Below are 24,634 nucleotides of genomic sequence, written 5' to 3'. Positions count from 1 at the left end.
GTGTTTGTATTGTTTGCAAATCTGAAAAATAATTGGAAAAAATTAAGGGGAATATTACATCAGCATGTTTTGTTTTCTGATTTGTATTGTAAACCTTAAACGGGGGCGTTTAAAACTTAAGGTTTTCATTTTTATAATAAAATCGCCTTATGAACTTAGTGTTAGTATTAAAACATTTAATTATTTAGGAGCTAGTTTCATGTACGATAGTTTGAGGAGGTTGTAGCGGCAGACAAGAATTCAATGCTTTATGAACATTTGTTTAATACATTGTAATACCCCAAACATTAATATTATATTTACATTTTTTGTGTTATCTGTGCAACATTGCTATAGTTTTGCAATATATGTGCCTGCCACTTTTTCAACCAAGGGCACTTCCACTTTGAAAAAAATCAATTAAATAGGTTCTGCCATAACAAAAGATCTGACGTTTGGAGATCAGGATTTGCACTAAAAGACCAAACTGGAGTCCCTAGCTAGGCAATCTTATTAATTATTTAATAGTTCCATAGATAGGATAGGCCAATGACAGCAAAAATGAGACTCCATATGATTGCCACAACTCATGCACATCATCTCCAAGTTTACACCATAGAAGCAACAGATAAGATGATCTCCTCTCTCAACTCCTTTAGAGTAAAGAACTGATTAAAATGTTTACAAAAAGACCACATATTTCTCCGAGTACACTGCATAAAGGCATATTACTAGCTGCGAAAAAACTCTCAAAAAAGCTATGGACACAGAACATGGTTTTCAAGCATGAAAAGCTCTTTCTTTTCATAAATGTCTCTTCCAATGGAATGGTGCAGTGAAATGCTGCATACTGATTACTTTAAATGAGGATGTCCAGTACAAGGAACATCTACAAAGATTTGTGACTTTTATCTATCAGAGAACTGCTGTAGCAAACTGAGGATCATCACTTTGGCTTGGAGTCACTTGCTTTGCTTCTGAATGATGAAAGTGAAAAGAAAGAACGAGGTGCTGCACAAATTGATATTTGCTTGCTTAATATCAATGTCAATAGGGATGTACCAATTCAAGTTCAAAAATAATTTAAACCAAGGATAGACAAGCTTAGAGATTTAGCTTTGAGGAATAAATTTTGGGGCTTAAATGCAAATGAATTGGAAGTACATAAAAAACATGCAAAAGGAAACTCACCTTTTAACGTGTTGGTTCCAGATAAGTGATCTTCACGTGATTTAAAGTTCCCCGAAGGAACTGGAATGGAACTTTCAATTGATCGTGCTGCAAAATCAAATTGTATTAGTTTTCTGATTAGTTCTAAATATTTTTTGGTCAATATAAGAATCAATTTGAAAAAAATTTAGAACTACTGGAGAAATCGCATACTTAGGCTTTGCTCTGGGAAACTGCCAATCTCTTCATGTCCATTTAAACTAGCAAAATCAAATGAGATTTGCCCTGGTAAATGGGCCTTAGCTTGTATCCCAGTTCGTCTAAGAAGATCATCTCCAGATCTGCTAGCCAGGTCCTTTGTTTCTTCTGTATCATCACCACCTTCATAACCGCTATTTTTCCTACCGAATTTCAGAAGCCTCTTCAGCCCCTTTGGAGCATCTTTGTGGTGAGGCTGCTGAGGAGCAGTAGCAAGAACGATCTTCTGTGCTTTTCCCCATTTCTTACGAGTTCGAACTGTTTCCATATCAGAGGTCCCCGACAACTGAGGGGGCTGTTGCATGTGTGAGATCCATACAGGACTTCCATGCGGAGAGTCTCCTGTCATTGTCGCAAATCCCAACGAACTAATATGATCTGATGCAGTAGATCTGTGCAAACTTGGTGGCTTTGATATGGGTGAGAATGAAGTTGCTGTCTGTTCACGTGGCAGAGATGTGGTGCGGCATGATATTGAAGCAGCTGTAAGTGAAGCTTCTGAGCAGAGAGTCATTTTTTCAAATTTTTCAGGAAATGAATAATTGGAATATGTGGGAGAACATGACATCTCAGAAGGAGAGATACAAGCACTTACATCATCAGCTTGCATGTTAAATTGTATTATGTCTGAATCACCCTGATTGTCTGCTGTTTCAGCATCATCACTTGTGCTCTTGACAACTTCATTTTCTTTCTCTTCATCTGCTTCTGCTTCAGTTAGTTTGCAAGTATTTGATGATTTTAAAATGTCACCCAATTCGTCCACTGATTCTTCTCCATTTGGATTATCACTTTGACCTCCACTTGCATTCTTCATGTCATCAATGGCTGCAGAAACCCGTTTCGGCTTGGCAACTTCCGATCCAGTCCCTGGACCTATTCCTCTGCCTTTGCGGAGAAAAGGTTTAGAGTCCAAGGGTGCAGCAGTTACTCTTTTAGTCGCTTTGCTGTAGAAGCTTGGTTCACATGCTGCTGCTTTAGGTACTTTCCCACTCACCCCTCCAGTAATAGGACCAGAAATACTTTTTCTTGCTGCTGCTTGACTTCGGTGTTTCTTCTCTTCCTTATTGCTAGATGACTGTGAAACAGAACCAGATCCAATGTGTTCAATATGAGAGTGTTCTCGACTACCAAAACTTTTGCTGTTGCTTTTGAGCTCTACACGAGACATGGATCCTTTTCCTTGAACTAATGAATTGGAATTGATTCTTCCATGTCCATGTGAAGGCTTTGTATTCTCTTTCCTTATATCAGTAAAGCTGGGAACTGATTGAAGCAAAGGATTTTCATGCAGGCTCCTGCGTCGTCCTGAAGAAATATTACTGGAATTTTGAATTTTGGCTGATAAAGATGTCCTTGGTGATGATTCCAAGGACAAGCAACTGCTCACTGATGTAATTTTTGAAGGGTGTTTCTTTGTTCCGCTTGGCTTTGGCAGGTCCTTTGGAATATCATCTAGAGTACTGAATGTTTTCTTCCCATCTTGAACTGAAGGATCTTTTTTGGCTGCATTCCTTACTTCCATTTCAGCTTTTGTTTTTTCTAAGACTATGTGCATAGCTTTTAGTTGAGCTTCTTTCTCTGCCTGTTTTGTTGTTTTCTCATCCCTCAACTTTGCATCCCGTTTCTCCTTGTAATGAGAATAGAGTTTGCCTCTAGCATCGTCATTAGCAAACCCCAACAATTCCCGTTGACTATGGTGGTTGCCATGATTGCTATCGGCCATATTAAATAGGACTTGTGCTTCAGAATCCACTTCATTGTTGCATGAGCTACCGAGTGATTCCCTCCCAGTATTCTGCATATCCTTTGTGAAGTGATTGTTAGATTCAACTCCTACACTTGTTTCCTTGGAAATCATGCGCAGCTTATCTTGGCTGCTAGCTCTTTGTGACTGGCTCCTGAGTTTGTGTGCAGCAAATAAGGCCTCCAACTCATCAGCTTTCTCTCCAAGTTCCTCTTTCCAATCCCGATTGCCCTTTGCCTTAGTATCTTTGAGGTGCATCAATGACATGGCTTCACATCCACTAGACTTACTTCTTATATGTGACAAACCATTAGCAGTTTCTGATCCCTTCCTCACAGAACAAGCAGTCACTTGGAAAGGTGTTTGCATTACCTCTTTTGTGTGTGCATTTGCATTATTCATTTCCACAGCTGTTGGCATCATATCTTGGTCTGTATTCAAGGTTTGTTTGTTGGGTGATGAGCTATGAGATGGGCAATAATTTTTATCATTTTGATGAACAAGGTAAGATGAACCTGTATCTTTTCTCCTTTTTACACCTTGGTCATTGTTAGCTTGTGGTCTAAGTTCACTCTGAGGAGACTCTTCAACCATATTTTGAGTCTCAATTATATCACCTGACAACTGCCTTGCGTGATCAGATAATGAGGTTTGTGAGTATGACTTGATTCTGGACAGTGGCACATTTTGATTTTGAAATTGATTTTCATTTTTCACTTGCTGCAGTGCCAGATCGTCCATACTTATATCACTCACCCCACTCCATCTTCTCAAGACCCCTTTTTCAGCTGTGTTAGAATTGCAACTCTCAGATAACATAATCCTTTGGCTTTCTATCTTTCCAATTTTTCTCATACCCTCATTTTCAGATCCCCTGACCTCCTTTTGCTTTCTTTCAAAAAGATGTATGGCATCTTGGACACTAAGTCTTTTGATAGACTCGGGCTTTTGAGTAGGCTCTGATACATTACTGCTACCACAATTACTCTGAGCATCATCACTATCACTACTCAATTCCTTATTTGAACCTGTAACTGTATCCTGAAAGTAGTTTATGCTCTTGATCACTACAGAATTAGATCGGCGTGATCCTACTCTCTCATTCTGAACTTGTCTCACTGGAGAAGATGACCGTCTTCTATGAGGAGACCTAACCGAATGCCTATCTTTTTCGGCATAAGATTGATTAGCTATGTCTGAGCCAAGCTGTTCAAATTCAATGGAAGCTATATTTATGGACTCAGAACTTGCATCAGCAGTGCGATTGCCAAATCTAGAATACACATCAGGCTTTACAAGGGAATTGTCAGTAACTGATGAGTTTTCTGAAGCACTGCTATGGTTGGAATTCAAGTTAGTAACCCCAATATGGAAAGAAGAATTACTTCCTTCTTGATTACAACCAAAGACCTTTAATGTAGATTGATCCTTCTGTGAATTTACAGGGGCGATAGAAACTTGATTCTCTTTCAATAATTTTCCAATTTGCTTTGTGTCTGAAACTGAAACAGCAGATTCCAATGACCTGTAATTTGCTGCTTCTGCAAAATGTGTTTGATTCAAATCTGAAGATTTTTGGGATGTAATACCACTGTCTACAGAATCCAAATCCTCATCTCTTCCTACCATGTCTCTAAATTCCCCTTGAGCATCAGGTTCTTTGTTGATTTTTGGGAAGAGAAATGGTATTAAGTTGCCATGTAATCTATTTCTCGATACACCAGAACTTGGAAAGATGGCATTTGACTCATTGACTGTGGAGTAAATTTCTTGCCATTTCTGACATAATGCCAAAAACTTGGCACAAGCATCCCTGTGAAAAATATTGGTTAGGATCCATGATGATTGACCAAAAAATACAAAGTTAATGGTACATATGATAAGGGATAAATTGTACTTTTCATTGCAGAAGACAATCTCAGCACCCAATGGGTGCTGCAACAGACTGTGACCATTATTTTAAGTCCAGTTTTATCATTTAGCTTTTGATCTTGCAACTTGGGATCTGAAAAAAACAGAGAAAACCACTAGACTGCATGCATGTAGTGCTTGGTCTCAAAAATTGTGTGAAGATGAAGTACATCCAAGAATATTGAGAGCATTAGAATATACCTGTGATAATTTTCAATAATTGCCATGTGAAATGAAAGAGAAGAACTTACCTCATACGAGTTGCACCGAATCTCTCTGCAAATAACATGAGATTGCCCATTTGTTCAATCTCAAAACCAGCAGCAGCAGCACGAGCAAAAGCCATCCTTAATTCTTGCTCTAATGCCATGAGTCTCGCATCTATTGCTCGTAGAAGTTCCCTCCTGCTAAAACATGAAGAAATTTCAGGCCTGAATGAGCTTAAATATTAGGAAAAAGGGATAATCCCCAATTGAAAGCACCTTCCAAGATTTCTTTTGCTTACTCAGATTGCAATACTTACTTTGAAGCGTCAGTCGCTTCTCTTCCACTCCTTGACTGTACACCAACCAAATAAAGATATTTCAAACAATTTGACTTTTCGCATAAAAGTGAAAATGTGTTCTCCAAACAAAGATGTTAGTAAAGGAAGAGTTTTACATATCAACATCTGAAAGCAATACTGATCTTGATACTTTAGAACTACATAATACAAAAACCAATAGATAGTAAGTATAAAATTACCTTTAAGATTTCTCCTTGCCTGCTGATATCTACCCCAAAAGTACACAAAAATATGAATATCTCAGTAATCAGTATTCAAAAGATTGCAATTGAAAGTAACAAGTATGCTATTAGATCTCAGAGAACTCCAGAAATAGATAATGAGATTGATATATTTCCTTTCTATTAAACACGTCAAACTTAAAGAATCTAAAATACATTGTTGGCAATTCACAAATATGCACAAACATTGCTGCTTCTCATTTGCATGGCATTGTATCAGTGTTCTATAAATTTTGCTTGTATGAAAACAAGTGTTACTTAGAAACCTAATGAAATTATGTGGTTTCCAAGCAAGCCACAAACAAACAGGCAACACAGATATCTGTCTTGGTATATAAAATAATGAATTTTCTGAAGCACGCTCTGATAGAGAATACAAAGTTACTATTAATGATAGGTCATAGCAGCTATGATAATCAAAAGGCTTACCAAAGATAAAAGAAAAGCAATTGCAAGACAGATAATTGTCTTAAATCAATTATAAGAAAAATAATTGCACTATGAGGTACACACAATAAGAGAGCCATTTACAAGCACATAACCAATATATTCTTGAGAAAAAATAATTCCAACGATTGTTGGAAATGTAACAATAGCATTATAGAGTTACGTGGAAGACAAACAAAAAACTTCAATGTTCTTTGGTGTGATATAAGATTAAGATGCATTTCTTCCAAAAGAAATTGCAAATGGATGGGTAGCTATCCTCCCTTATTATTATTTCCCTTCTGCAAACATTTTGAAAATGATGCCATATGCTTTACTTCAATTGTTGTAAGAAAAATGCATTCCATGTAATGTTTTATTATTTTCTTTATTTCCTTAAAATGATTTGGCTTGAATTTCTATAGTTTTTATCAACACAAGAAAGCATAAATAAAGAATTTCGACTTTAAAACCACATAAGAAATGATTAATTATTGGAAATCTTCAGCTTTAGTGTTATATGCTTTTGAAGTTCAAAAACATAACTCTTCAAATAAATGTTCCATTTCCTTTATTTGAGTTTTGAAATTAATTATAGGAAGTTGATTACTTAAAAATTTGATAATGAAGCTTAGCCCATTTTATTTTCATCTAGATAGTCTCGAGGGTACACAAGTTTCCAAACAGATTTACACATTATGCACTAATGGTTACAGTTCCTAAACTTCTCCATTCTCTTTGCTAAATGCAGAAATCTCCTGAAAGACAGTAAGAAAGCCAGCAAAGTCGCCATTCTTCTCCTGTTTTATAGCAAATCAATAATACAATTAAATGATCAGATCTTGTCCATGTGCTACAAATTGCAGGCAGCCATGAACCCTGGATGAAAAATTGTTACTGTGTATATGATTTTCTGCTCCAGTACCCATCTTGCTAATTTCCATTTGAGTGGTGATATTTAGTAGGAATCTATGTAGCAGTAGTCGAGAGAATATATGGGTACAGGGTATCCTACAGAGACATCCAACAACTCAGTAAACCATAATGGTGATACAGCTCTGACGTATAGGGGTGTGTGTGTGTGTGTGCCACAAACACACCTGCAACACACATCCTGAATTCAAATATACATCCAAAATTTATCACCATACATGTCTATGATTTCGAATTCATCAACTGCAACAGCGACTGCATAACAAAAAATGTGTCTGGATCCAAACAATTAAAGACAACTGTAGCATCCTGAGCCCAGCACAAAATGGTATATAAATGTCAAATATCATTTTCTTAGATTCAGTTTAGTTTCAGTTTCCCATGTTATTTGCTCCATGGGCATTTTCAAACACGCATCACTGGGAACATGACTTGAGACTTAATTTTTAGAACTTTTTAGTATTCTTGACATTTTTCCCTGAAGAAAACTGTCATAAATTTGGAAATTCTGTATGGAAAAAACCTACAGCCCTTTCCTTTTATTTGCATCTTCATAAGCTCCATTGCTTAGCCACATTTTTACTCAAGATAAATCCAACTTGAGATTCCTAAGGAATATAATTGAACTGGTCAGTTTTAAGTGCTTTGAAATCAAGGGATTTGGCAATTGCTAAAGGTCTGTTCATATAGTTTATGAGAGACAAACAAAATGACAAACACACCTTGTTAAACTTCAGACTTTAAGTTAAGCCTGATGAGCAGTTGCAAGATGGATCAGATGTTAATCTTTTTAGCTTTATATGATTCTTTCTTCAATACAATTGCTAATGTGATGTACTATCATTTTCTTCAAGTTACTATAAGACACATTTCTCCAACCAAAAAGAAAATATACCAAGAAAGAGCAGGACAAATGAAACAGCCCATCCTGATGATGGATCATGGAGTGTGATCCGAAACGTTGATGCAATCAAAATCAGACACAATGGAATCCAGAAACTAAGCAAGAATCATAATGGACTGTGGAAATCTAATCTCTCTTAGCCCAAAGGTTTATTAGTATGAGAGAAAAAAGGTTTCTTGCTTGCCTTCAATCTTTTATTTATGATGCCTGAGTTATGCAAAATAGACAAACCAGACCCAAACGGGCAATTCAAAAGAAAGAGGTAAGGCATAAAGAATTATATTCATTGGAGACTAAAAACTAGCAATCATTGTCAATGTGTAATAGGCACACTGATAGGTACTTGTAATGAGCATAATTCTTAATTAACTGCAATATCACAAAGAAATGTAAGTTTTTTGTCATAGACGAAGCCATTCTACAGAATGTATAGTGATAGGGGGTAGTTGATTGAATTGTCTGGTAATTTGAGGTGTATATTGCCTGTAGATGATCCTTATTCTTCCTCCTGGGGACACAAATGCTTTATCTTGCATGCAGACAGATTGCTGGTATGTGAGCTTGGAGTTGGGGACGTAAATAGATCTACTCAACACAACCCCCCTGAGATCGCATTGAATGTGAGACCCTGATGATCAATGTCTTTGATGTTGAATGATGCTCTTTCAAGTGTTAGACCTTGAGATTTATCGATTGTCAAAGCCCATTATTTGATAGCAATTTTGCAGCGACTACCATGAGTAACCAGTACAATCAGCACAAGGTTAAATATTACCATCATGGATTTAATACAATTTTGTGTTTCCACACACAAATAGTGGTGGAATGCCTCAGAAAAAGCCATCTGGAATAGCCCTCCATTGAAGAGGATTTAATACTATGAAATAAGAGTTGAATCTAGGCTTCCCCTTAAACATTGGCTCAAAGATTTGACTTCAAGTTAGTTAATAAATCAAAAAATTACATGCAGTGTTCAATAGAGCAATATCTGCAAGCTGCAACCTTCCAACTATTATACACGCACCATCAATCCCTCCTCATCAGACTCTAAAAATCAATGAGTTCAGAAATTTTTTTGGACTTTCACAATTTTCAAAGTTCCATATTTATAGCCATTGGGTGCTTCATATTAATTCACATTTAAAATACTGGGCCATGGAATTTTTGAAAGTCACTCTTTCCTACTTTATCGATAGATTAGGAAAAATGAAACTGTGCAAAATAACAAAAGTGTGTTTAAGCTATCTGCAACAAATAAGTCATTGTCATTGGGCCTTTTTGCCAGTTCCCTATACAGGTGGAATAGCACAAATGGGTCCGGGCATGTGGCAGCTCTTGAGAGTCAACAATTTGTTGCCTGATTTTTAATTAAAAGTCTATCAGAAAATGTGCCAATTCTTACCCATTCTCCCAGGTTGGCAAGTAGTGTCTTGTTCCAACTACTGTCTGTTTGACTCAAACCTGCATGTCTGCTTTTACAACCAGAAAGATGCTATTTTTGGATATTGGGAGATTGTAATTTTTTTGATAAACAAATAAATTAAAACACTAAATAAATCAAAGAACTATAAACGACCATTAAAAAAATCATCAAAAGAAAAAACAAATGAGTGAAAACAAAATAAAAGTGAAAGAAGAGCAGGGTCAAAATAAAATAAATTGAAAACTGCAAGCCATGGTAAGTCAAACAGACAAGAGTTAAAAATAAGACACTTTTTAAATTTAAGCCAAGTGTTAAACAAGTGCCTCGTGAATTTCATGTAGATACTGTGGAAATTTCTATTGCATGTCAATGAACAGCATGGACGGAATCTGTATATGCTGCTACAACACTCTACTACCACTTAGAAGAATCGTAGTGGATCCTCACGGACAGTTTTATGCAGTGGGAAAAAATTAATGGAAGATATGAAGACAGTAAAGCAGTGCACATGTGTGTGCTTTGTGTTCACTGCATGCAAAACCTTCTTTACCAACAGCTGCCCTTAAATTTGCATTTGGCTAGTAATTGTATGTCCTCTGTTAATTGACAGCAGTTATGCAGCTTCAGGTGGAAGATGGTAAAGTGCTGGACAATGTTCTGATAGAAACTGTATAACAGAAAATTGATTTTGGGTTTAGATTTTTTCTAATCAATGTTATGATAGAAGCTGGATTAGAAAGAAGAAAATAAATTATATTAATGTCCACAGATGACCAAAAGTAGGTCAATGGGAATAATCAATAAAGAATAGAACAGTTAACAACAAAAAGTTATAGGGAGAGAGGACCCTAGAATTAAAACATTTGAAGTACACAAGACAACTTAAAACACTATGCCGCAAACAAATGGCAATTAAGGGCAAACAAGAGCCCCTAAAGCATGTACCGGTGAAGATTGGAAGGAAATCTCATCAAATATCCCTGTATGCGTTGAAAATGGAGGAATTGTCTGAGCCTCCTCTAGAAACTCCCCTAACATGCAATGCCATTGTAGCTTCCATTGTAGGAAAGCAGCTTATAATGTGAGTCTGCCTCTCTGGTTTCGGGAGCAGCTGGTAAGTAGTAGTCCATGTTCTGGGAATGGAGCGAAGTCTTGCTGGCAGGAATGAGTAGCGCCATGATGCTGAGGGAGAGCAGGCTGGGGAACCCGAATCTCAGTAATAAAGGCATGCTGAGAGGAGCACTTAGTAACTGATCTATCAGCTCTGATGTGTGAAGTTCTGGTATCCAACGGCTATTTCGTGTTGCTTGTCTCATGGGTGGCCTAGCAAAAAGAGATGATTAGAGAAGAACAATTTTTGGTTTTAATTTTTCCTGTCACCGGTTTTGGCAGGGCTACATTATTCATGTTTATTGAGTACAGGTATATGAAGATATTTTTCGTGTTTTGGATTTTATATTTTAATTTGTTCATTATGTGAGTGATTTGAGGACCAAATATCTACCCTATAGTTATCAGAAAGAAAAACTGTTTAAGCCTTCTTGCAAATATTAGTGCTATATCTTTTCTACTTGGTACCTAGCTTTTTGAAAATGAAGACAAATGCCAGAAATTATAGTAATGTCCACAGATGACCAAAAGTAGGTCAATGGGAATAAAGGCTACAGCAGTTAACAATAGAAAGTTATAGGAAAAGAGAACCCTAGAATCAAAATAATAAAGTGCACGAGACAAATTAAAACACTATGCCACTAACAAATGGCAGTGAAGGGCAAACAAGAGCCCCTAAAGCATGTTCCAGTGAAGACTGGAAGGAAACCTCATTTCATATCCCTGTCTGCATCAAAAATGGAGGAATTATCTGAGCTTCCTCTAGAAACTCCCCTTACATGCAAGGCCATTGTAGCACTCATTGTAGAAAGGAAGCTTGTAATGCGATTCTGCTCCTCTTGTTTGGGGATCAGCTGGTAAGTAGTAGTCCATGTCACAGGAACGGAGCCGAGTCGTGCTGGCAAGAAATCTGAGTAGTAATGATGTGCTGAGAGAAGCACTAAGTAACTGATCTATCAGCTCTAATATGTGAAGTACTGGTATCCAAAGGCTGTTTTGTTATGTTACCCCGAGTTTCCAGGACGGGGGGACACATTCCCATGTCCCCAATTTTCCAAGCCATTTTTCATGTTGAGCTACAGCTCATTTGGACCAGCTAGAACTCAAACCTAGGACCTTCCATTTGCTGTTGGAGTGCTCTACCAACTGAGAGCTACTGGCCCCTCTTGGTCAGCCCATCGTCGGTCTGGGTGTGGCTTATTTCCAACACCCCCCCTTAAGCCACATTGCAGGTGCTTGGGGCTCCTAGCGTAGATCTGATACCACATGTTGAGCTACAGCTCATTTTGACCAGCTAGGATCGAACATAGGACCTTCCGTTTGCTGCTGGAGTGCTCCACCAACAGAGCTACTAGCCCCTCTTGGTCAGCCCATTGTCAGTCTGAGTGTGGCTTATTTCCAACAATTTTTGGTGATGGCTAGGGAATGGCAAAGGGGACAGTTATATAAAATATAGGGAAAATTTTAAACATATAGGGAAATTTTAAATGTTCATATGAAAACATGGATAAAACTTGCATGTATACATTATATTTATATGAAAACATGGATAAAGCATGCATATATACATCACAGAACCTTAAAACATAACATTTGTGTTCAAAATTCATTGTCAATACTCAATATGAATTCAGAATTCAGAATTCATTGTTAATATGCATGTGATATTAAAAAATAACATACAAGTTATAAACTTGTAACAAAATGCCCAAAGGCTACACTACTGCCATATAGTTTCATTTTCAATTACAATATGAAAAATGGTAAATTTGATGTGGATGTTTCTTTCTAGGCATGAAGGTTTATCTGAAATGTTTCTTTCCAGTCCAGTAGCCAGGGTTTACTATTAGCTGGTACAGACAGATTAGACAGGTTCCTTCTCTTTCAATCCTCTTTATTTTACTTTCATAGAGAGTGACAGTGAATTTACATGATGTTTCTTTTTAAAATGGTAAAATAAACAAATGCTTTCATCGCACAATAGTTGCAGTCTAATATTAACATTGGATCCGTTAAGAATTTATGGCCTTCTGGATGAACTCAACAAACCTAGAACTTTTCAGGCTCAACGTCCTCAATCAAAAACAGAAGAAACAGGTTTTATTTTTGTGGCAGCTCCTTGATCCTTTCTGGAAGAGGAGTAAAAAAAAGAAAATGCTATGACCTTGAAATTATAAGTTATATCGAGAATCATATGCATTTATTTAGCCATAATTCATGGTTATCATTCTCAACCATTAGTAATGGCTTGTTTGTTTATGCCACAGAATGATGGTATAGCTATTTAGTGGTTGTTACTTCATCAATCTTTTGGCTCAGAAGCATGGCAGATCTAAATGCAGATGAATAAGATTTCTAATATTATACATGATTCAATAAGATTTCTGATTATTGGAATATTGTCAGATTCTATAGTTGTTAAAAAGGAATAAACATGCGATTGATAAAATAATGATTTTTTACCATATGGGTTCAAGATGTATTTTTGATCTGACACTTTTTTCTTTTTTTAAATAGTGGACATCTTCGGCAGCAGTCCACACTGTCCTCTGTTTCTCGGGACGTTTCCACTCTTACTCTGCGAGTTGGGGACGGCTTGGGGGTGTCTCCGTGTCCCCAGGACAGGGATGAGGGTTTTAAGCCTGGGGGCGCATCCCTAGGTAATGTAGGTGTTTTGTGTTGCATATCACATGGGTGGGCTAGGAAAAAGAGATGATTAGAGAAGAATGCTTTGGGTTGTAATTTTTCCTGTCACTGGATTTGCCAGGCCTACATTATTCATGTTTATTGAGTACAAGTATATGAGGTTATTTGTCATGTGTTTTTTGGATATTATATTTTTATTTGTCCATTATGTGAAATTTTAGGATAAAATCTCTACCCTATAGTCATCAAAAGGAAAAACTGTTTAAGCTTCCTTGCAAATGTTAGTGCTATAGCTTTTCTACTAGGTGTTTTGACTTCAATGTTACCTAACTTTTTAAAAATGAAGATAAATGGCAGAAATTATTTGAAGGATGGGAAGAAAAAATGAATCAACTTGTGGAAATTGTTTGTGAGGCTGGATATATAGAACAAATTGTCATGTTCCCTTTTCAGGATTAGATTCATGGAGAAAGCCTCTAGCCTATCCCCATTTCCCATAGGCCAAAGGATAGAGCAGGATAAATAAAAATAGTGATATTTTACATAGGTCCAATCACTTTATTTTCAAATGGGTGACTTAAATATTATTACATGATATAAGGCCACATAATGTTTAAATAAGTGGTTTTAACACTTTAAATATGTAGTTTAAAAGGGGCTTTTCAACATAATTTAAAAGTATTTTTAACTACTTGGAGGGAAAAGTAAATTAAAATTGAAAAAGGGCCCGAATAAGGCACCTATAAAAGAGAGGTCAAGGCTCAAAGCAAATCATCCGATTTTGTCATTTCATTATTCCTTCCATTTTGGAGATTGAAGCATTCAAGGACAAAAACCCTTGGTCTTGGAGATCCAGAGGATGAAAATCCTATTTGACTTTCCATAGTTGGATATGGGAACAAAAACCCTCGTCTCCATTTGAGGCAATTATTCAAGGGGGTCCCACTTGGACTTATAGATTGAAGTCATTTTCCACTTGCTATAGTGTTACTACAATGGTCTGAAGTTATTTTCAACTTGCTACAGTGACGCTACGGTGATTTATTAAAGAACTCAGCTTGTGAAGATTTTGATTGATTAATATTTGCAAGCAAATCAAATATATAAATTTTATTGGCTGATTGAAAGGCAGTTTAGATCATTTGCAGACCTAATATGGGTAATTTATGAGGATTTTTTGCTGTTGTTGCAAATAGTATTGCTGATTACATAGCTGTCACAAATAAAAATCAGATCTAGGGTTTCTATGTTGGTGCTTCCATGTTTGATACTTCAGTCATAAACAAAAATCAGATCTGGGATTTCTATGTTGGTATTTCCATGTTTATTGCTCCTGTCATAATTTATCCAACGACTCATCATCCAATTCTATTTTCATATTTAGTTAATTTCAATATATAAACATTGGTGAATGACAGTATTGTTGTCCATAAGAAATCTATAATGTCCCCTTTTTGAGATGGGTTTTAATAATAACTAACAATAATAACTTCAAATATAAAAGAGTAAAAATAAAAATAATAAAATAATAAAAAATAGTATAATTAAAATTTAATAAGTTTAATGAATGGTCAAAGGGTATGAAATGAAGAGTTGTGACTCCCTCAAACATGAGATATAAAGGGGAGATCATTTCACTTGAGAAGGAGATCCAAAGATCATTCATCCAACAATAGTCAAGGAAGAAAGAAGGAAGCACATGAATCAAGGAAGGATTAATAGAAAGGAATGAGCAGAAAATAAGGAAGTGACTATTTCAAAGGGCGGAAATTATGAAGGGTGGTAATTGTGAAAGTTTGTGACTCGTGCAAAGGGCAGACATGATGAAGAGGTGTGACTTGTCCCTCACAGTGGAAGATATAAGAAGAAGGTTTCATTTGAGGAAGACATGCAAGGGAGATCAATTTAGAAAATAAGTTATTATTATTAAAAGGCAGCAATGGAGGGTGGTGACTCAATTCTTATGAAAGGTGGTGACCCTTTCACCAATAAAGTATAAAGGAGAAATCATCCCAAGCATTCAAGGATGACTATTCAATCGTCACTCATGAATCCATCAAAACAAACCCTCCATTCATCCATCAACCATCAATCCCTCAAGAAGTCAAGCAAACAATCAACCAGCACGATCAAGCAAGCAATCATCAAATCCACATCAATCATTACTTCATCTTGGGATCAAGAAAACAGACACTTCAGCAATTAAGCATCACTCTATGAAATCAGCATTCATTTAATCATCATTCACCAATATATCAAACCAGCATTCATTACATCATCACTCATCAATCATCTAATCAACAGTCACTTAATCATCACTCACCAATACCTCAAATCATACAATCAAAGGAATTCATTCATTCATACAAATATCAATCATTCAACAACGATCCATCATTGATCAAGTGAAATCAAATCATCAACGTGGATTTGGAAAAGAGTTTAGAAATGAAAGAACATGAGTATATAATATAAAGGAAAGTAATTGGTATCCAAGTATTATTGTATTTATTTATTTATCTCAACATAAATCTGGTAGGAAGATGCAACAATACTAGTTTTCCCTCATCAAGTATGCCATCTTAAGTTGGATGGACTGGAGGTCTTGCCATACTTGCGGGCCAAGGGGCCGAATGGATTGGAGGTTCATTTCATGCCCTTGGGCTTGGTTAAGGTTAAAGAAGACAATCTTCCGATGTCCTATTAAGAATTATGGGATAAGTAACTAATTACCTAATTCCCATCAGCAATATGTTTGGAATCAATGTGAAATGTTTTATAGGAAGATGCAGCAGTACCAGTCTTCCCTCATCAAGCACACCACTTTGAGATGGATGGACTGAAAGTCCCACCATACTTGTGGACCAAGGGGCCGAATGACTTGGAGGCTCATTCTGTGCCCTTGGGCTTTGTTGAGGAAGACAGTCTCCCGGCATCCTATCAAGCTTTTTCGTTGGATTCCTAATATGGTTGGCTATAGAAAAAAAGATATGAAATAGATATGAATAATTTTAGGATACTATGATTTTGATAGAGATTATTAGCATATGATCTTAGATTCTTGATATTAATACTTTGACGCTAATTAATGTTGTTTACAAGGCCTAAATTAGGCTTTACCCTGAATTCGCATTACAATTTATAATTTTATTATAGAATTCTATTTGTAAATAAATTGTATTAATTAGAATTGTTATTTTTGGACAAAATAAAGTATATCCCAAAAGGGGAAATTAGGGGAAATTACAAAATCAGCCATAAATCAGCAATCATATTTGATATCTGTTAGTGGATCATTTGAGGATGTATACCAGCATTATGAAGGTTTGACTTTTCTGTTTGGAAGTGTAAGTTTGATTTAATGTGTTTGCAATATTGCATTATCGCTAATCAGCTAGGGTTTGGCATCTACATTGGTTATTTGATTATTGTTTCAGCTTGCACATGTTTGATAAATCATCCATTTTTAAGAGTTGTCCTATTGGGGACATTTCACAAAACAAATTACAAATACTTCTATTCACTCAAGATTAGGATTCTACATTGAAAAAATATAGAGAAGTCTTGTCTTCCTGTGTCTTTCATTGATAACCCTGTGAAGTGCACCTATCATAATTTATCCAGCAACTCATCATCCAGTTCTTCTTTCTAATTTAGTTAATTTCAATATATAAACATTAATGAATGGCAGTATTTTGTCCATAAGAAGTCAGACAAATCAGCAATCATATTTGATATATTTGACACATACAGTTCAGATCTGCTGTTAGTGGATCATTTGAGGGTGTATACCAGCATTATGAGGGTTTGAATTTGCTGTTTGAAGTGTAAGTTTGATTTAATGGGCTTGCAATATTGCATTCTCGCTAATCAGCTAGGATTTGGCATCTATATTGGTCATTTGATTATTGTTTCAGCTTGCACATGTTTGATAAATAATCCATTTTCTCGAGTTGTCCTATTGAGGACATTACACAAATACTTCTATTCACTTGAATTAGGATTCTACATTAGAAAAATATAGAGAAGTCTTGTCTTCCTGTGTCTTTCATTGATAACCCTGTGAAGTGCATATGTTTGTTGATGCATTTCATTTGGAAAGTGACTGCAAGCCCTAAATTATGTTTGCCTTATGAGAATTGTCTATACTTATCTTTATATCTTTGGCATAAGAATTTTCTCTAGTCTTGGATTTTGAGACTGCTGGATTTAAAACTAATGATGATTACTTGTAGGTACATGTTTGCTGTAAATGCCATCATTTGTATATACTCGTTAGTCCAAATGGGTTTCATTATGTGGGAGCTCTTGAGAGTCAACAGAAATTAGCCTAACTGAAATAGAAAGCTTGATTTCAAATAGACATTTATTTAGGAAAAAAATGAAGCATTACCCTCTTGCTCTGATTAATATTTTTTTGATGTGAATACTCTATCCATTACCCAGCTTGTAAAGGAATTCACCCATTCAGAAATTATCAGCATTGTAAGAAACTTCTAAGCAAAAGAACAAAGCAAAAGGCAAAGAATAGCAACTCTGATAAACCTGGTTGAACCTCAAATGAATCTTATTGGTACTCAATGCAGCACCATTTAGATGTTTGGCATTTATTATACAATGTTGAACTTCTAATAGGAAATTTATTTTTTATCACAAAAAACATTATGAAGAACAAGTCGCCTGTGTTAACAGTAGTGACAGTACAATTAGATTTTAGATTACCAATGTAAGAGTATCTCCTCAAGAAATAAACTATCTCCGCGATGACTTGTGGGATAACATATGTTTGCAGCATATTTTAGTTATATTTTGGATAAGTATGTTTTGCATTGTTAGGCACACAGAGTAGAGATGGAGAAGGACCCATTCCAAAAACTTAACAAAATACATTCCAAAACAGGTGAGACCTTATATATGCCATAAGTTTAATGCTAGTTGAGAGATGGAGTGGATCCCAGTCAGTAGGGGCCATGCCATGCAGACTAGAGCAAATAACGTTAAAATTTGAGAACAAATATACCATTACCTATATAGAGGATGATTCAAGTTGTGAGGATGGAACCCGCTATAACATAACATGTTACAGAGAATAAAAGGAAAGACCACAGATGCATAAATTGAAGAGAACCAACAGAATGAAAACTGTTGAGAACAGCAGTGTGAGTGTAATTTACACCCCTTTTTTAATTTATATTGTAAACTCACATGTAGAGGCTTTAATATAATTTGGAAGGTGGTAATTAATCTAAACATAAATGCACAAAGCTCACATCATTGATCATAGGTACTGAAAATAATTAAACATAAAAAAAATGGACAGATTTTATTTAAATTATAAAATTGCCCATGAAAACCGGGACACCTGTGTGTTGAAGCTTTTGGATATGCGAGAGCTGCTCCTATCAATGATTTGAAATCCTCTAGACTGAAAAATAAAGAGAACAGATACACAACATATGCAGGCGGGCATAAGAAAGACACTCAAAATCAACCCAAGTTCATCTGCAAGCCCTTTTATCCACAGAGGGAAGTCTGCTTTGGAAGAATTAATGCACAGCCATGGATTTATAGTAAAATTATGTCACTGTGGACAAGACAAATGCATTTAAATGTGAGTAAATGAGTATGGACACCAGGCAGGAAGTAAGTAGAATTAATTGTTTCACCACCACAGGTCTAAATCTATAAGCTGTTGTATTTTTGGTTTTAGTTGCTACTATTTATTCCATGGTCAATCAATACAATTTGGAACTTTCAAGCCATTGATTTTTTACTGTAGCTGTATGGAAGCTCACTTTTTCTCGGAGGAGAATGCCTATCGCCGTAAAGCGAGATCATTAATATCATGTGACAAATCAAAAAAGAAAAATTGAGAAAAAAATGCCAGATAGAGTTGTCTGCCTTCTATTTACTTCTATTTCAATACAGAAGCTGATATCATTAAAAATCAACGCACCTCTTATTAAACCCGTATTAGAAACTTGATCACTGCCTCCCTGCACAAGTTCCCAATAATTCTCAACTTTAGCTAATAACTTAGTAAGGCAATTCCACTGAACAAAATTGATATGGATTTTTTACCTAGAAATAGTCTGCTCACCTGTGAATACACAGCAAGCTGAAATTTTCTGGCCTGATCCAATTGCGACCACTCTGCATCAACTGTGTAAACGTGCTCCAGAACTTCTGGAGTGCTGACAAAGCGAACAAACCTAAAAATGAAATAACTCAAAATTAATAAGTCCCATTTTTTAGTAACTAGCTAATAAGGTAGCTTTTTAATACTATGATTAAAAATTATAAGTGTATGCTAATGTTTTGTTACTAAAGTTTGCTTTTTTGAATTTAATAAATATCAAACAACAGTCACCTGCAATTAAAATGTCTGCCTAAACACAATTATTAGTTTAGAAAGGAAAATTACAATGTCCCCTTCTTAAAATTAGATTTAATAATAAATTCAGATATAAAAGATAAAAATAAGATATAATATAATTAGAACTTAATTAAGTTTAACAAATGGTCCAAAGTCATGAAATGAAGAGTTGTGGCTCCCTCAAACATGAGATATAAAAGAGAGATCATTTTATTTGAGAAGGGCATCAATGGACCATTATCATTGAATCATAAATTGAGCAATTAAAGAAGAAAGAATGGAGTATATGAATCAATTTGAAATAAAACTGATTGCAGCAAATAATAATATTTAGAAATATAATTCTTGACAGCCATTTAAGAATAAATCTATTAATTCATCAGAGGTATTTTTTGTTAGTAATGATATAACAAATTCCTTAAGCAATCAGTTTTGAGTTTATGGAAGTGTCTTGCAAATAGCAAGTACGGCCAGCCTTCTGAGTTCACGAGAGCTGAAGAGTCAAAAATCTTTCATGCATCAATGGACCATCAACATTAAATCATAAATAGAGCAATAAAGGAAAGAAAGAATCGAGTATATGAATCAATTTGAAATAAAAACTGATTGCAGCAAATAATAATATTTAGAAATATAATTCTTGACAACCATTTAAGAATAAATCTATTAATTCATCAGAGGTATTTTTGTTACTAATGATATAGCAAATTCCTTAAGCAATCAGTTTTGAGTTCATGGAAGTGTCTTGCAAATAGGAAGGACGGCCAGCCTTCTGAGATCATGAGAGCTGAAGAACCGAAAATCCTTCATGCATCTTATCAAGTATGTCCCCCCCCGAGATGGATGGACCAGAAATCCTACCATACTTGTGGGCCAGGAGACCGAATGGACCAAAAATCCTTTCCATGCTCTTGGGCTTGGTCAAGGAGGACTGAGGGATAGAATGGACAAGAAATCCTTCCATGCTCTCACAATACAAGGATGACCATCCTTGAGATTGGTGTTTGTAAGCATTTCTATTGAATTCTTAATATGATTGACTTTAGGAATATGCCTTGGACTAAATATTAATAATATTAGGGCATATTGATTTAAATGTGAATAATGCTTATATGGATTTAGATGCTATCATGGATTCTTGATATTTAATGCTTTAATGTCACAGGTCCTAAACCAGGAATAGCCCATAAAGGGCATTACAATTGGTAATTGTATTATAAAGTTATATTTAGAAATATATCGTATTTCTCATCTTAAGTTGGAATTGTTATTTTAGGGTAAAAATCAGAAATATTCCAAAAGAGGGCATTACAAGAATATCATGAAGTACTAGAGATAGCTTTAGTCAAGCATCCAGGTAGCTTAACTTTCAATTAACATATTTTTCAAATAAGAGTAAAAAAGAAAGTTCAGTATGCCCTCTTTCCTCCCCAAAAAAGTGCATTCACAAAATTGAATATTCTGCTAGCCTCCAAATTATAGGCATTAATTCCAAATTTCAAGTTCAAAATTCTCCACCAAGCCATTCTTGGCACACGACCACCTTATGAGATCCCTCATTTGAGAGTATTAGAACTTTACACTTATAAAAATTGTTTATTTTTTGTATGCCAATCATGGGAGCAAATGGAACCTTTGCTAATCTATATACATCCTAGGACTTCAAATATATAATACTATTTAAAAATGAAGCTGATTCCAAGAAAGGTGGTTTTTTTTTCTGATTGAAGACCATTTCGCTGTTATGATAACAATCTAACAGGCTTCTACTACAAAAATCCAAAAAAAAGTTTGAAATTTTACATAAACGGGCTTTTAAAAGTCACTTTGGCAATAGTTTTCTACAAATGGATTTAAGTTTGAAGACATTTGTGAACTACAACACAATTCACTTTGTCCTTCATCGTGAACTAACTTTAGTTGTTAACAAGGTGGATACAAATTTTTCAATTAATTTGCAGTTTGGCAACTAAAGTGAGCATTCTTTACCCCCCTCTTTTGCATGGACAGCAGGTCATAACCATTGACGTAGAAAGTAAGTAATTTGTCATTTCAAGAAGCTTCAATGTAGCTATTTTATCTGGGATTTCTACCCTGTGATTTTGGGGCATGCCCTTATATTAGAGACTGTTTTATTGTACATAGCATCCCTGTATAATCCTCATTCAAGTCATTAATAGTATCGCATCAAGAGATTTTCAAGCTTCCTATTTCAGGAAAGTTTAGATTACCTCTCTAAAGTGCCTTTGGTGAACCAGGAAGCAACATTCTGATGATTATCTGAACAAGCTTCTAGTTTGATCAAACGCCCTTCACCTCGCACAGCCTGCTCTTGTGCCGTCCTTAAATGTGTAAGAAAAGGCTTTAGAAGACCCGATGCGAGTTTCTCTGTTACACCTCCTGCTGAAGCAAACAGCTCGCATCTGACAATATCATGGTACAAAAACAGTCATTATCCACAATTTCTTGTTTAAAACACCTGCATACTACAGCTTATCGAACAATTTAAAATCAAGCTTTTCAATGTTGTCAGAATATAGCAATAATGATACAGTTGGGCAACATGAAGTTTGGCATTTCAAGAATTTTCTGGAATTCACTTAGGAAAATTGAAAAGCAAGACAAGTCTAGCACCGTTGTCATCTTCATAGTGGCTTCTCTGCCTGCCCACTTGGCAGAGATGGGCGAGTTTTAATCAAAATTAGCAACAGAAAATCTACCCCTCGAGCCTGGCACGTTGCCATCTTCAGAGTGGCTTCTACCTGCCCAATTGGCAGAAATGGGCAAATTTTAATGCTTTCAACTAAAATCTACCCTCCATAAGGATGTTCCAGCTACGCGAATTCTAACTTGCTGCTAATGTTTCACTCTTTGCACACTTAGAGGCTACTTCACAAAACAGTTTCTGCTTTGGGATCCCATAAACTATTTAGGTTCCGTCGATGTGAATAAAAATCATATAATATTCGCTTTCATTTATTTTCTTCATTGCCTGAAAGTTGCATGGTATTAACCAGAAAAATTACATCGGTCATATCAATGTTGTCAGAATGCAGCGTTAACATTTCATTTTATAAAAATTCATAATGAAAAAGTTGATATGGAGAAGAACGTGAAGATGGCTTAGGATTCTTAATTCTTTAGACTGCTGGTCTTGTAGAGCTCATTAAAATTCCTTCTTGAAGATAAGATAATCTGTCATTTCAAAATTTGGTTGGATTATAATCAGGAAAACTCAAGATAATGATATTTTCCCCCCTTTTGTTTTAAAATTTATGGTAAAACTTGGAGAATAACGATAAGGCCAGAGGCATCCGAATCTCTTAATTGAGCAAATAAATGCAGTCAGCTGGTCATCGTTGTGGCTTAAAAGTTGCACAAATATGAACCGAAAAAATTAACGCCCGCCATATAATCATTGTATTTACAGTGCACTTGTGGCATTTTCATATTTTGCCAGATTTCACTTAATTACTCTAAACCAAATAAATTTAATCGTTCTTCTTTTCCAAATACATATTTAAAGAAAAAAATAGCATTGGCCATACCGACATAACCTAAACACAGTAATACTATTGAACATTTCACATGCTTTAAAGTCAATATATTTCTATTTCCTGATTTAAGAGAGGAAACCTCAAAATAAAGATGTCATTTTTTCCCTTATTCTCAAAATTAAAATATACAAAACTTACAATAACATTAAATAAGTGCGCTCTGAAGAACAAAGATCGTAGTCTTCATTTATTTTTAACTTCATCAAAAATTTGCATTGCATAAGTATGTACCTGCTACGCTTCGGCGATAGCTGAAAAACAGCATAATCGAGCCGCGTGTCTGCCTTCATTGTTTCTACTCCGTAAGCAACCAACACGCAAAGCAGAAAACTTCAAAGCACAAAAGAACCTTTTATCCGATCTCTTTTCACCCCAACTCTGGCCACATTTTCGACATTAATCACAAAATCCTACAAAGCACGCGCACAAAGGTAAATTTAAGCTCTTAGAACTCTCCAAACACGCTTTGAACAAAAAGAGAGAGAGGAAAGAAAACCGATCAGACGATGGTCTACTCATGCTATATTCAACTCAAATCATTTACATTCCGAGATTTTCCATTATAACTCTGCAAAAACGGTAATTTATAGCTTTGAACCTTACAAACGAGCAGAAGAATCGATCAGAACCATTTTTCCTCCGATAAAACTCTACGCTTGACCAAATTCTTTCAAAAAAAAGCAGGCTGATAATTACAGTGCTACATTAGAGCTCCCACTAGCAGATCGAACTGAAAGAGCCGAAATAGGCCATACACCATGCTACATTGAGGCCTCAAAACCCTACTGCCCTGCCGCACACAAATTTCAATCTCCTTCATTGCGGAGTACAGCATTGTTTTCAGCAAAGGTGATTGTTTGAATGGATTTGAATTGCTTATTAGTTTGAGTAAAATATTTGTTGAGTGTTATGAGTAGTAGTGAGTACTGATAGTGGGGCAGCCAATGAGTAAAAGAGGTGTGTGCGTTTTTTATGCTGTTTAGACGTGCTTAATCCATTAATGACGCAGTTTGAGGAATGTGTCCGGCCGATGACGTGTCAGAAAATTGACCACTCTGACAACGACGACTGTTTTTTAAACGTTAGGAACAGGGAATTGGCTATCACAAACTCCATCATGGCGACTAACCACAATGAAAGCTTGAAAGGTGGGCCATATTTTTATGTGAAATTTTTGAAAGTAGAGGGATTTTTGGGTACGAGGCAATTTACTTCTTTACCAAGGTGAAATTTATATATTTATTGTTACTTTTTATATTTTTTTTAAGTTTTGTGTTTATTTTGAGGGGAGAGATTTGATAAATATTGTCTACTTATCTCACTACACGTGTTACACTTTTGTCATTCATTTTTATTCATATGTTCACATATTTTTATAGATTCTTTCTATCTATTTTTTGCATGGTGT

The 24,634-nt window shown here is 35.7% G+C and overlaps 1 protein-coding gene across 4 annotated transcripts; it reads right to left on the bottom strand.

The window, feature by feature from the left end:
* Positions 1–447: 447 nt before the first annotated feature.
* Positions 448–24,163, bottom strand: LOC131035820 (uncharacterized). Of its 4 annotated transcripts, none has more exons than XM_057967543.2 (11): positions 23,825–24,163; positions 23,458–23,636; positions 21,901–22,092; positions 19,394–19,505; positions 19,250–19,289; positions 5,810–5,838; positions 5,589–5,623; positions 5,317–5,472; positions 1,363–4,967; positions 1,171–1,257; positions 448–990 (listed from the first exon to the last, which is right to left on the bottom strand). In XM_057967543.2, the coding sequence occupies exons 2-11, from the start codon at positions 23,514–23,516 to the stop codon at positions 926–928; spliced, it is 4,380 nt and encodes a 1,459-aa protein (XP_057823526.2). In that variant the 5' UTR covers positions 23,517–23,636; positions 23,825–24,163; the 3' UTR covers positions 448–925. The 4 variants fall into 4 exon arrangements, with proteins under 4 accessions (XP_057823526.2, XP_057823528.2, XP_057823529.2 ...); XM_057967545.2 differs by having other exon boundaries at positions 23,830–24,163; XM_057967546.2 differs by having other exon boundaries at positions 5,317–5,469; positions 23,825–24,162.
* Positions 24,164–24,634: the final 471 nt, after the last annotated feature.

The sequence above is a fragment of the Cryptomeria japonica genome, chromosome 7 (genome assembly GCF_030272615.1).
Source record: "Cryptomeria japonica chromosome 7, Sugi_1.0, whole genome shotgun sequence".
NCBI lineage: Eukaryota > Viridiplantae > Streptophyta > Pinopsida > Cupressales > Cupressaceae > Cryptomeria > Cryptomeria japonica.
Note: the sequence above shows the minus strand (reverse complement) of the source record. Positions and strands in the feature narration are given on the sequence as shown.